The sequence below is a fragment of the Diceros bicornis genome, chromosome 39 (genome assembly GCF_020826845.1).
Source record: "Diceros bicornis minor isolate mBicDic1 chromosome 39, mDicBic1.mat.cur, whole genome shotgun sequence".
NCBI lineage: Eukaryota > Metazoa > Chordata > Mammalia > Perissodactyla > Rhinocerotidae > Diceros > Diceros bicornis.
In genome coordinates, this window is record NC_080778.1 from 3,542,652 (window position 1) to 3,556,833 (window position 14,182).

Here is a 14,182-nt window from a genome sequence, read left to right on the forward strand (position 1 = left end):
GTGTCTGCTTGGAGCCTGGCTGCACCTGTGCTCTGCTGGCACAAGAGGGCGCTGGCGGCACACCGTGGCTCCTGAGGTGGCGACTGCCCTGGGGCCTGGACATGCCAGGAGGGGCCTGGACGTGCAGGGACATGGCCGTGGGATTGGACATTTCCGGGGACATTTCTGGAGACAGGCCTGGGCGTGCAGGAATGGACCTGGGCGTGCCGAGGACAGGCCTGGACTTGAGGGGGCCTGGCTGTGGGACTGCACATGTGGGGTTTCTGACCAGCCTCTCTCAGTGGAGGTAGGAGCCTCACGTCCAGGCTGCCCTCTCCTGTCACCTCTGACCCCCATTCCTAACTCAGCGGTGGCCAGCACCGAGGGCTGAGGGAGGCCGGGACCAGTGCCTGTGTCCTTGGCAGACGTGAGGCAGCAGGGACCGCTGGCTGACCCTGAGAAACCCCGGGAACCCTCCTGGGAGTTCCTGTTTCTGTCCTTCCTCCGGGCCTTGTGGACACATGTGGAAAATATGCCAAATGTCCCTTAGCAGCGAGGTAATCTGCTTGTTGGGTTAAGTGGGGAGGACAATTAAAGGCTGAGAGGGGCTGGCCGTGACCTCTGACCTCTGCCCCCCTGCCCCCATGCCTCCCTCCTGGTTCCACGCCCTCCCTGCCGCCCCCCACCCCCAGCCCGGGAAGTGACAGCCACGCCTCCCAGGAGAGGAAGGAGGCTTCTTTGGAAAGTCGGAAAAACCACCTTTTCCTTTTGTGTGGATTAAGACCAATGGTCTTTTAGGCGAAACAGTCATTTTCCAGGAAATTGGGTCTTGAGTAACAGGGAACGATGGTGCGTGAGAAGGCAGGTCAGGGCCGGTGGGGACTACTGAGTGGACGGACTCACCTGCACCCTGAGGCATGGGGGGACCACTCAGCGAGGGGGGGGGGTATGGCCCCCCGGGGGGGGGGTGTGTCTCCCTCTACACTTGTCAGTCAGGTTCCCCCTGGGCCCCGAGGAATGGGCAGCTGGCTCAGGAAAGTGCGGGCTGGAAATGACCACAAGCCTCCCCGGCCTGGCCCCGCCAGGTTTGGTGGAGCCCCGAGGTCAAACCAGCGGGTCTATGTTCATGAGAACCCTCCAGGGCTCGTTCAGAGCTGACTCCTGGGCTGACCAGCAGGTCTTGCTGGGACCTGGGAACCTCATCTTTGACAGTCCCCACCCCGTCCACTCTGGGGTGTGAGCTGGAGAAGCACTGGCTGCTGCCCTGCTGGGATGTGGGACATAACATTGAACCCGGTGGCAGTTTTGTTTGGGGGGCTACCAGGGCAGCCCTGGTGCAGGGGGCCCCGTTGCCTTCGGGAGACCCCCAGCACGCTGAAGTCACGGGCCCAGGAGTCCAGAGTGCATGTCCAACCAGCCACCTTCATTCTGTGACCTCCTCTCCTATGCCCTGTGGGCCCCGGATCACCCAGCTCAACCACCCACTTGGGAGACAGAATCCAGGGTACCGGACGCCCTTTCTCCAGAAAATCCCGCTTGCTCCATGGCCGGGGCACCCAAAAACTGCTGTGTAGGCTTTTGGACTGGGCAAAGGAGAGAGCGGGTTGACTGAGGATGGGCAGGCCGTCCTCCAGCTGCACCCAGGAGACCCTGGGGCATGCCTCACCCTCGGGCTCTTACAGTGGAGACCACTCCCCAGCCGAGCAGCCAGGGGGTGCCCACAAGGCCAGGGACTCTGAGGAGGCTGGCCTCTCTATTCCACCAGGCGGGGGCAAACTGACCACAGGGCCAGTGAAGATTAAGCTTTGGGCCCCATCAGTGTGTTCACACTGTTACATAGTTTTGTAAAATTTGCAAAACTAAGACTTTTTAACCGTAAATGGTTAAGGCCTGCTGTCTCTCCACCAGCGTTCGTTCCATCAGCCTCCTGTGGTCACGGGTGGAGCCAGGAGCCTGCGGGCATGTTGGGAAGCAGCCAAGGGGAAGCAGCCTTGGAGACGCATGTAGGCGGGTTTGGTGAGAGAGGTCCACAGGGTCACGGTCAGGTTACCGCCAGCCAGATGGGGACAGCAGCTGCTTCCAGGAGGACCCCTGCGGCTGCCAGCTCACCCCGTCCTGGGCCAGAGGTCACATCATGTTGGGACCACATCCCCCGGTGCCAGAGGCATGTGGGGACTGAAGAGAAACAAGGCTGGCGACGCCGAGGCGGGACCCGCAGGACCACCTCCCAGTCTGCAGCTCCCGCGGCTCAGCCCTGGGCCTCTTCGTGTTGCAGAACAAGCTGTGAGTGAAAATGCCTTTAAACTGCCAGAATCAGGACACAGACTCCAGCCGGCCGTGTGGAGAGAGCGGGAGTGTCTTACGGAGTCACATGACGACTGATCACGGAGGACCTGGTGGGGTCAACGATGACAGTGCCCCTCGGACTGTCGTGATTATTTGTGCTATTGGCAGGTTTCTAAAAGGTGTGTTTGACAGTTTTTTTTTTTTAATTGATGTTTTAATGGTTTTTAACATTGTGAAATTTTGGGTTGTGCATTTTTGTTTGTCCATCACCGTATATATGACTCCCTTCACCCCTTGTGCCCACCTCCCACCCCCACTGCCCCTGGTAACCACAGTCCAGTTTTCTCTGTCCATGTGTTGGTTTATATTCCACATATGAGTGAGATCATACAGTGTTTGTCTTTCTCTTTCTGGCTTATTTCACTTAACATAATACCCTCCAGGCCCATCCATGTTGTTGCAAATGGGACGATTTTGTCTTTTTTTATGGCTGAGTAGTATTCCATTGTATATATATACCACATTTTCTTAATCCAATCGTCAGTCGAGGGACACTTAGGTTGCTTCCACTTCTTGGCTATAGTGAATAATGCTGCAATGAACATAGGGGTGCATAAGCTTCTTTGGATTGTTGATTTCAGGTTCGTTGGATAGATTGCCAGTAATGGGATGGCTGGGTCATAGGGCATCTCTATTTTTAATTCTTTGAGGAATCTCCATACCGTTTTCCATAGAGGCTGCACTAGTTTGCATTCCCACCAGCTGTGTATGAGGGTTCCTGTTTCTCCACATCCTCTCCAACATTTGTTGTTTTTTGTCTTGGTGATTATAGCCATTCTAACGGGTGTGAGGTGATATCTAAGTGTTGTTTTGATTTGCATTTCCCTGATGATTAATGATGTTGAACATCTTTTCATGTGCCTATTGGCCATCTGTATATCTTCTTTGGAGAAGTGTCTGTTCATTTCCTCTGCCCTTTTTTTGGTTGGGTTGTTTGCTTTTTTGTTGTTCAGTTGTGTGTGTTCTTTATATATTATGGAGATCAACCCCTTGTCAGATGTATGTTTTGCAAATATTCTCTCCCAGCTGGTGGGTTGTCTGTTCATCTTGATTCTGGTTTCGTTTGTCTTATAGAAGCTCTTTAATCTGATAAAGTCCCACTTGTTTATTTTTTCTTTAGTTTCCCTAGTCTGGGTAGGCATGTCATCTGAAAAGATTCCTTTATAACCAATGTCAAATAGTGTGTTGCCTATATTTTCTTCTATGAGTTTTATAGTTTCAGATCTCACCTTCAGGTCTTTGATCCATTTTGAGTTAATTTTTGTAAATGGCAATAGCAGATGATCCACTTTCATTCTTTTGCATGTGGCTGTCCAGTTTTCCCAACACCACTTATTGAAGAGACTTTCCTTTCTCCATTGTATGTTCTTAGCACCTTTGTCAAAAATCAGCTGTCCGTATATGTGTGGTTTTATTTCTGGGCTTTCAATTCTGTTCCATTGATCTGTGTGTCTGTTTTTGTACCAGTGCCATGCTGTTTTGATTACTTTTGCTTTGTAGTATGTTTTGAAGTCAAGGACTGTGATGCCTCCTGCTTTGTTCTTTTTTCTTAGGATTTCTTTAGCTAGTCGGGGTCTTTTGTTGCCCCATATAAATTTTAGTATTCTTTTTTCTATTTCCGTGAAGAATGTCATTGGGATTTTGATGGGATTGCATCGAATCCGTAGATTGCTTTAGGTAATATAGACATTTTAACTATGTTTATTCTTCCAATCCACGTGCATGGGATATCTTTCCATTTCTTTATGTCATCATGGATTTCTTTCAATAATGTCTTGTAGTTCTCATTGTATAGGTCCTTTACCTCCTTGGTAAGATTTATTCCTAGGTATTTTATTCTTTTTGAAGCAATTGTAAATGGTATTATCTTTTTGAGCTCTCTTTCTGTTAGTTCATTATTAGCATACAGAAATGCAACTGATTTTTGTAGATTGATTTTGTACCCTGCAACTTTGCTGTAGTTGTTGATTGTTTCTAATAGTTTTCCAACAGATTCTTTAGGGTTTTCTATATATACAATCATGTCATCTGCAAATAGTGAGAGTTTCACTTCTTTGTTACCTATTTGGATTCCTTTTATTCCTTTTTCTTGCCTAATTGCTCTGGCCAAAACCTCCAGTACTATGTTGAACAGGAGTGGTGAGAGTGGGCAGCTCTGCCTCGTTCCTGTTCTCAGAGGAATGGCTTTCAGTCTTTCCCCATTAAGTATGATGTTGGCTGTGGGTTTGTCATAAATAGCCTTTATTATGTTGAGGTACTTTCCTTCTATTCCCATTTTGTTGAGAGTTTTTATCATAAATGGATGTTGTATCTTGTCAAATGCCTTCTCTGCGTCTATTGAGATGATCATGTGTTTTTATTCTTTGGTTTGTTGATGTGATGTATCACGTTGATTGATTTGCAGATGTTGAACCATCCCTGCATCCCTGGTATAAATCCCACTTGATCATGGTGTATGATCTTTTTAATGTATTGTTGTATTCGGTTTGCCAATAGTTTGTTGAGTATTTTTGCATCAATGTTCATCAGCGATATTGGCCTGTAATTTTCTTTCTTTGTATTGTCTTTGTGTGTTTGACAGTTTTTAAATTTTTCTCCAAGTATTTATCTTCCTACTTTAGAATTCATAATCTTATATTTTTTTCTTGCAAGAGGGTCCCCTGTCACTATCCAATTATATCAGTTTCAGGCCTCAAAACCATGGCCCTGCCCTGCCCAGGCCCATCGGGGGCTCTGCTAGGACCTCTGGTCACAGGCAACTGATTTTCCAGGAACGTGTCCCAGCGCCCCCTCTGCTCTCTGCTTCCACGGGGACAGCGGTGGGTCGGGTCCTCCAGGACATGAGCGCACGGCTCCTCTGGCCCCTGCTCCTTCGCCGCCCACCCTGCCCATGGGCCCCAGCCCCGTCCACTCAGCTCCCAGCAGTGTCAACTGTGGTCCTGAGTCTCGCCCTGTGACGACTGGGCCTCCAGTGGCTCCTGCTCAGGTCTCTTCACTGGCATCGCCAACAGGCAGACACGGCTGCACAAGGCCGAGGGTTCAGGCCGCAGCAGAGCACGGGGGCAGAGGCACGCTGCACATGGACCACAGGAGGGAGCTCCACGGTGAGCAGGGGAGGGTCCGGAGAGCTCCTGAGACTCTCACGCCCTCGGACGGTGCACTGACCTCCCCACAGTGACCCCACAGTGAGGCCAAGATTCAGTTTCCTCTTCCTCCACAGATGAAGTGTTTTCTGTTTCTGCCAACAACGCAGAGCCAGAGACAAGTTTGTGTTATCACCACCAACACAGAACACCAGTTCCAAGGCCAGGCCCTGGGCCACCCCGAGGGCTAGGGGCTCAAACAGCCACAACAATGTGCTGACAAAGCCCAGGCCAGCCCCTCAGGACACTGGGGGCTGCGCCTGCCCCTGGCCACACGTCTGTCCTCGGCTTGTAGGCACGCTTTCCCTCCTGTCACTGGCCTGTCCGGGTCCACCCACGCTACTCCTACCATGAGGCTCACAGTGGCTCAGGTCTGAGATACCAGTGACCCATCCCCAGCGACAGTCCTAAGGGGGCGTCCAGGGCAACAGGCAGCATTTCCAGGGGTGTTGTTCTCACCCACAGGAGGACGCTGGGCTGCAGGGAGGGCAGAGAATGCGGAGGAGGCGTCAGTCACCTGCGCATAGAAGAAAGGTGGGCAGCTGGCCAGCCCCACCATAGCTAGTTGCCTCCTGCTCCACCGTGAAGAACCACTAGGGCAGGACCTTCGCCACTTATCAGGCGGGCCCCATGTGGTCCAGCATCCTTTGGGATGACAGCAATACGCCTTCACAGGCTGGTTACGGAGATGCCATGGGATAATCAGGCAGAGCTTGGCCCAGGGCCCAGCGCTTATGTGCAAAGATCATTGGCAGGCACCTCACAACCGCCCCCAGGGGCACACGCCACCGCCGCCGCCTCCTCCTCTTCCTCATGCAGCCTGGGCATCGCGGGCGAGGCTCCTCTGGCCGTGCAGTCCCCCAGGGGTGTGACCTGTCCTTGCCTCTCCAGGTGCCCGCGTCCTTCCAGCTCCATCTTCTACCTCAGGATAGATGCGGGACATGACAGGCGTCACCCCCAGCTGCTGCCGTCAGTGCAGCTCCTGTGAATAGACTCAGACACTGTGGTCCTGCTGGGTCTTTTTGCATCTTCAGTCTTTCCATCAATCGTGGGCAAGAGGCTTCGCCCACTAAGGGAGTTTCCAACCTTGGCGAGCAGGTAAGGAACTGTCTTGAGAAGGGAGCACCCTGGAGTTACCCCCACCTGCTTTAGGGCCTACCCTCAGCGGACGTTTGGTTTATCGCGAGCCCTTGGGGGGCATCTCTGAACCTCGTGGGAGTCCTGGGCTGTCACCCTGATGGGGGGTCCTCAGACTCTGCAGTGCACAGGACAGTCCTGCTCCACAAACGCTCATGTCACGTCCACAGGACCTGCTGCTACCCCATGGGACCCTCACAGGGGAAAACTGCAGAGATCTGAGCCTAGAGCCTCACCCGGCTGTCCAAGTGAGAGTGTGAACCAAGGGAAGCTGGGACTAACGTGTTTGTAACATTACCAAGAGTTTTCACCGTTTTAGAAAATTGTATTTCCACTGGCCACATTCCTGGAGGTTTCTCACACACTCAAAAATATATTCCTTTAGCCCTTATTTTTAAATTGTCCATCATCTATCTACCGATCAATCTATCATCTATCTAATTGTGTGTGTTAAGAACCATGAGTGCTGACTGCTCTGCAATTCCAGCCGACCCCGCGGTTCGTGGAAGCCCCTCTCCGACCGACAGGGAGACACAAGTTCCCGTGGTCCTTAACGCATCGATTCCTTCACTCACCGCCCCGAGTGTGCCCAGCCTCCTGGCCCCACTGGCCGAGAGCTGGGCGGAAAGCTCTTTTAGCCCCGAGAAGGCGCAGGAAGGAACGAGGAAGGCCAATTAGTAAGCGTGGCCCTGGACACGCTGCCCACCACCCACCCCCTAGGTGCCAGGAGAGTAGATGTCTTCCCACACCTCCCGCCTCACATGCGTGTGCACGGCGCTTCTGGTCAGGGCCCCGGCCGCGCACACCCTCCCCAGATCCACCTGCAGGGCCCAGGTTTGCTTGGTTTGTGCTAATTGCTCAAAATAGATTTTTCCTCATGCTCACGTAAGACCAGCTGAGGTCAGAAAGTATTTTCCTCACATTTAAGCCATTTGTTCTGCAGAAGCCATAGCTGTGACATGTCTCTGAAACCTGCCTCCTAGCCTCATTTTCAGAGCCAACACGGATTGCTGATGCCAAATCAAGTGTTACTGTGGGTCTGTGATTCCTCATGCACGTGCCCTTCCCGCCACCCCACAGTTGGGCTCGTCCAGGTTCCCGGAGGAGTGCGCCACGGTGGCGGCTGGGACACGGGGAGCAGCCCTGCGGCCCTTCCACACTAAGTGGCCACCCCCCCACCCCTGACTGTGTGGCCCTGGGGAGATGTGCGGGAGAGGGGCTTCCTGGCTGGTGCAGAGGCACAGCCTGGGGCACTTGCAAACATCACAGAGGTAAGCCCATCCCCTTGGGCTTGGACCACCTTGTCCCCACTTACACTGTGCCACTCTCCACTCCTCCCAAGGTGCTGGCTGTGCATCGGGGCACCCACCGGGGGTGGGGGGTAGCAGGCTGACCAGGCCCACTTTGAACCCAGTCTCGTAGCCGCGCACATAATCTCTGCCATAGTTTTCCACTTTTCACTTTATGCTTGGATATTAATCCTTTCATTTCTCAGTGTTGAAAAGAGTCTATTCTGATCTGAAGGAAAATGCTAGTCTTCTCCCAGTTCTGAGATTCCTCCTTGCCCCATGCTTGGCAGCCCTTGTAGGGGGCAGCTTCTTCCCCCTGTGTACCCCTCTCTTGCCCCCTGATCGTCCTCCTCCTCCCGAGCTGGCCAAGCCGAGGGGTCTGGCCTCACTGACCCGGGTTACTGGAAGCTAGGGCCCCACCCTCTGTGTGACGGACGACCAGACCAGATCCTGGCCCTCTCTGGGGGATCCCTCACATTTGTGGCCCTTTTGGGGACCCCCACTCACTCCCCCTGCCATGGAGACACAGACTCTTCCTGTGGGGGCAGAGATGGCCGTGCTGGCCCCAGGGACGCACTAAGCAGCTGATGCCCTCCAAACTCGCCTGCCCACCAGGCTCTGCGTCCTGGCAGCTGCCTCTGAGGACTGTCCTCTGACTCCCATCCCTCTTGTGGACGGCCCCTCTGCAGCCCGGTGGAGCCCACGGGCACTCTCATCAGGACAGCTTAAAACTGAAGGAAACGCCATCATTAGGTCAAAGCTGCAACAGTGAAATGGCACTTCTTCATGAACATGCAGCAGCAGCCCCTGCCTCGTCTGAGGAGGTCTGTGGGGCTGGACTGCGTCTGCCGGCCGTCGGGGTCATGGTCGGTAATAACCACTGGGTTTGTTTCCCACATTCGTGGCTGCTGGATTTCAGTGGAAGGTCCGTGGAAGGAAGACACATTGCCTTCCTCATCCCAGCTCCCAGAGCCCTGAATTCTGTCCACAGACCCCAAGGCTAAGAGGGCGCAGTCCCACCACGCGTCATTCGTCCTGCCCAGCTCCGGGACCTCGGTCAGCTTGGGCAGCAAGTGGTTAAGACACGGGTTGTTATGAGGAGCAATAATAACACAGAGGCATCTGCCCTTTGGGGTGTGGTTGCGTGCACTCGACGCCTCCAGCCAGCCTCTTTACAGACGAGGAAACGGGGCTATGGGGTAAGTAATTTGGGGACACAGAGCCACCACAAGCCCCACGTCTGTGTGGGTCCAGAACCCGCGCTCAGATCCCGGACCTCCGTCTGAGCCTCACGCGAGAACGGGTGGAGCTGGCTTCTACAGCCCCACCCTCTGCTGCAGACAGCTCGGCTCCTTCTGTTCCTCTCTGAGGGATCCCCACCTCTGGGGACCCCCTGTCCCCAGGTCCCCGGCCCCAAAGGAGGGTCCTCCTCTGGCAGGCCTGCCTTGTCCTGGGAGCCTCCAGTCCTGATTTGGCCTGGGCGCCTGTCAATGTCCATTCTGTTCCCTTGGAAAAACAGGTTTGTGAAGTCCAAAGTAAAGGGGTTTATTTTAGGGCACGTGATCATAAGTGATGATAGAAGCACATTTTAAGTGAGAGGAAAGCCATGGACACGTCCAGCCGTCCACCCTCCTTTACCTGGGCTTTCTGGGGGCCGGACGGCCTCCTCTAACCAGGCCTCGCTGGACTTGCCGTGCCCGGGCACCAAACCCCAGGCTCTGCAGCGTCTCTGCCACGTGCTTCTGGCAGGGGGACACGCACAGAATCACCAGTAACTTTGCATCGCCTCCTGTTAAAAAAGAAGTAACAACATGCGGTTGGAAAAATTCCAAGGAAAAAAATACAGCATCTCTCAAATACTGTGGAGCCCGAGTCGCTGCCATGTCGGAAATGCGTTGCGCTACAGGAGAGCCAGGCTGGCCTCGGGAAGCGCCAGCAGGTGAGCTGGCCAGGTCCCAGGGTAATCCCAGCTCCCCACCAGCACAGGAGCACCACAGCTCCCCTCCCCAGCCCTGGGCGGTTAGGAGATGGTTACCCGGTGAGAGCGAGGGTGATACAGGGTGACCCGGGGACCCTGCGCTCCCTCAGCCTGGCAGGACCTGGGAGGGAGCCCAGGGCTTCTTTCCCAGGGAACCGGCCTCTTCCTTTGCTTTCAAGGCCCAACAGTGAGGCTGCGTGGTAAGGAAGGAAAACCAATGAGGAAGAGGAGGGGAAGAGAGGGGAGCTGAGGGGAGGACGAGAAAGGAGGGCATGGTCCTGAGAGGGGAGCGCTCCTGTGATGCCGGCCTCATCCGCCAGGGGCCCTCCCTCCACCCCCGCCCCCATTCCGCTGCTCCTTAGTGGGGTGAGCCGGCCCTGGGCTGAGAGACCCTGCAGATCATGGTGTCAGGGGGCCATAAAACAAGAAAGTGAGATCAGCTCCTTTCTCATCCTGTGGAGAAAGTCAGTTTGCAGAGAGAGAGAGAGACACCCCACCCCGAGATGAGAGACAGAGAGAGCCCAGAACATTCTACCCTGGTTATCCCAGATGAGCTGCAGCTCAGAGCAGAGCACACTGCCCCCTCCCCTCTATTTCCACCCCTCTCCTGTCTGTTCCTACCCCCTCCCCATGATTTCCCTGTGGATGGAGCTCACCAGCCTCCCATGACCGGCATCTCCCAAGGAAGGAAAAGCCACTTAATTGGTGGGCATATTCACTAGGAGACCCCGGGCACGCCCACCCTGCCTGCCCTCCCAGGATTCCCTGATCTGTGTGTTCCAGAGCCCCCTCAGCAGGCAGGTGGCCTGAGCTGGCCCAGGGCTGCCTTGGGGAAAGTCTGAGTGTGAAACTCAGCATCAGAAACCCGCCTGCCAGGAAGAACAGAGCCACCTCGAGCCTGACAGCGCCTTCCCCTCCGCCTTCCTCTCTGTTAGCTCAGAACTTGAGCCAGAGGAGAGGAGTGATGGCATTGGGCCACCTCAAATCCCAAACCCATAGCCTGATGAATCCACCTCTCGGAGGGCTGCCTGCACCCCCGAGGGCCACCTGAGCTTAATCTAACTCAGTCTGGGTTTCTGGCACCTGCAACCAGCACACGGCACAGCCACGTGGACACAGCACGAGGGCCCAGTCACCACGCACATTCACACAAGCTCAGCAGAGTCCCCACTGCTCAGGGCCCACTGTGTGTCCGACAGGATGAGAGAGAGGGCATGGAAGCCACCCAGTAAGGGACTCGGGACCAAACTGGAGGGTCCGGTCACATGTCTACCAAACAGACCAACCCCAGTCCTAGACAATACAGGAGAACAGTGAAGTGTGCAGCTGCTAATAACAGCACTAGAAATATCAAGGAAGGGGACAACGTGGGCCCGGAGAGCCTAGAAGTCCCCAAAGGAGGTGTGGCTGAGAGGAGCGAGCTCCCTACAGAGCAGGGGGCCAGCAGTTTCTCTCTTCTGGGGGCACTGAATTACCGAGAGCATCCTGGAGCAGGTGGGTGAGCTTGCTGTTCCGGTACGGGATGTGGCCTCTGCACTCCGACAGGGCCCCCAGGACGTCAGCCAAGGCCGCCAGGCTCCGGTTTATAAACGACGTCTCCCTCAGGGCCACTCCTGTCACTCCAGACACACCTGGGAAATGCACAGACCCAGCCACATAGGGTGAGGATTTGCACCACATTCTTGGGTGACATCGAGAAATGAACCAGAAAAGTGAAACAGGCTTCTCAGGACGAGCACTCTACACGGCTGAGTGGAGGAAGCACGGCAGCGGGGAGACCCTTCATCACGCTCATGTCCTCTGACAACCCACTCGGCCACCGACAGGGAAGCTCCTGCTGGGGACTGAGGCTCCTCTCAGTGTAGAGCACCACCAAGAAGAGCATGTTGGGACTGACGTGGGCGGCTGCAGTGGTAAGACAGCAATCCGCTAAGACGGAACAGGGATTTCAAGGTCATCTGCGAGGGGAAGGCAGTGCTGAGGACTCCCTGTGGTGCCTGCTCACAGCGGGCTCGGTCAGGACCCCACAGCCCCAGTTCACCCCGGGGAAAGGCCTCACGCTCTGGGCCCCAGACGGTGGCTCACCAGCGCATTCGCTGCCTGCCAGGTCCACCAGCTGCAGCTTGGCGCGCACCTGCTCCACGTGTCCGGCGGGGCTCTCAGGCGTGGCCCCCGGGGACCTGGACGAGGCTCGGGGGGCAGCGCTCCGCCTTCTCCCTGTGGCCGGCTGCTGGGGCAAGGGGCAGTCGAGCTCCTTGAGCAGTGACCGATCTGACTGTTGGTCGGCTGCGAGGAGAGGGACACGCGGGAGCAAGGTGCTCCATGAAGCATCCCTGAGCTCCCTCGGCGCTGAGGAGCCTCCAACCCCACCCCAAGGGTGGTTGCTCCCGCAGAGGCGAAGCCGGCTGCCTCGTGACTTAGTCTCAAGTATGGGCAGGCAAGGGCCCGGGGGACCGTGACGCCTTCTCGGGCAAATGTGAAAGGAGAGGACGAAGAAAGCATTTTTCACTGTTAAAAGTTGAACTAATCCTGATTAGTCCCAAGAAGATTGAATGAGGTTTCTTAGAAAGGTTGGTAGTGACAGTAATGAAAATCCCAGTCAGAAAAACTGCTGGCCCTTATGGAAACAAATTCTACAATTTCTATTTGATGATCCTCAACAAGAATCCTGAGAAATGTTCTTCATTTCAATGTCTATGTCAGTCTCATCATGCGTTATTCCTAAACAGACTTCTTAAAAAGATTTTTAAAAAACCTAAATAGTGTTTACTCACTGTGGAAAACATGGAAAATACACATAAGTAAATTTTTAAAAAGAACATAAAAACCACCCTGGTCCCCACTGCCCGTAAGAGGCCGGCCTTGTCATCTGTGGATACTGGCTTTGTGGCCTGAACGAACAGTCCGGGCTCCCTAAAATGTCACGTGCGGTGCCGTGCACGGCCCCGCCCTCCCTGCAGGCGTGTTGGTCTGAGACTGGTTAGGGCAAGTTCTGGGCTGGCGGGGCTATAGGCTATAGTCTGTGTTATCACCTTCACCTCTCTCTACTTGCCTGGGCCACCTTGGAGGCCACACGTTTCAAGTGGCCTTGTGACAAGATGGATCAGGAGCATCCAACCCACACTGGTCTGCGTTCCGAGTGAGAAATGACCTTTCTAGTGTTAACCCACTGGGACCCAAGGTTCTTTGTTACTGCAGTATGAAGTCAGGGCCCTAGACCAGCCGTTCTCCAAGAGTGGGCTCTGGCACCGTGAACTTGCAGAAATGCAGGTTCTCAGGCACTGTCCCAGCCCTACAGATCCAATTGCCAGGTGGCATCTGTGTTTCCACAAGCCCTGCAGGCGATCCTGTGTACACCGCCATGGGCTTTACTGACTGATGAAGACATGCAGACCCTTGCAACACGTGCATGATTTTTCTTATATAGCTGGAATCATTTTATACTGGTTTGTAACTTTCTAAACCAAAATCACATTTATAGTGTCATTCATGATGAATGCAGCATATTCCTCAGTACAAATATGCCCTGTTTTCCTTCCTGTGCTATATCTTATTTAATAAAGGGTTTTCCTCCCTCCCACCCCCAAATCTCCCTCTCTTCTCAGCCCGGGAGCCCCACGGCCTCTTTGGTTAGGGTTCCAGATCTTCCAAAGATGAGGTTGCAGTCCCCATCCTCGGAGTCTATGCGATGTCTCAGACCCTGCACGTGCACGGTTTTTCTCTTCAGATGTGGATATCTATTACGTGCAACTGACCAGGCACGAATGGCCACTTACCAGGGCCATCCCAGGAGGGGGCTGTGGTCAGAGTCACTGTTATGATCAGGTGAGATCTGGAAGAGTCGGCGTGCACGAGGGTGGCATGCTTCGCCCTGAGCTGCAGATGTCCGCCCACAAGCGTCATGAACTCCTCTGCACTGCGGACAGACCTGGCAGATTGGGACAGGCGTTAGAGACACTGAGGCCCAGTGTGGGTGGTGGGGACACATCCCCTCTGCCACAGGTCAACCTCTCATACTCTTCAGCAACAGAAATCTCTTATACAAACTAAGAAAGTAGCAAATCTTAGATGAAATAAAACACAATACATCAAACTTTTTACTTTTGTGAGGCCTAATTGACTTACTTTATCTCTAATTGCTTCACCCTGAAATAATCACCTGTTTTGGAACCAAGTCAGAGGTTCCCAACCTTTTCAACATCTAGCATTCTTTTATTTATTCTACTCTCAAGGACCCCAAGATTTTTAAATATTTTGTCTATCAAATCAAATTTATGAAATAAAAGTTGATTTCCCTATTTTAATTAATG

General features: G+C 54.0%; 1 protein-coding gene across 1 annotated transcript in view; it reads right to left on the reverse strand.

Annotated features, from left to right (window-relative positions):
• Positions 1-9,528: 9,528 nt before the first annotated feature.
• The window catches only part of KIF25 (kinesin family member 25), a 50,883-nt gene continuing 46,229 nt past the window's right edge, over positions 9,529-14,182 (reverse strand). Inside the window, exons 12-15 of the mRNA XM_058533992.1 lie at positions 13,649-13,800; positions 11,958-12,158; positions 11,348-11,503; positions 9,529-9,683 (exon numbers count right to left, since the gene is read on the reverse strand). Of these exons, the coding sequence (XP_058389975.1) occupies positions 9,529-9,683; positions 11,348-11,503; positions 11,958-12,158; positions 13,649-13,800 (664 nt within the window). The remainder of the gene's footprint in view (positions 9,684-11,347; positions 11,504-11,957; positions 12,159-13,648; positions 13,801-14,182) is intronic.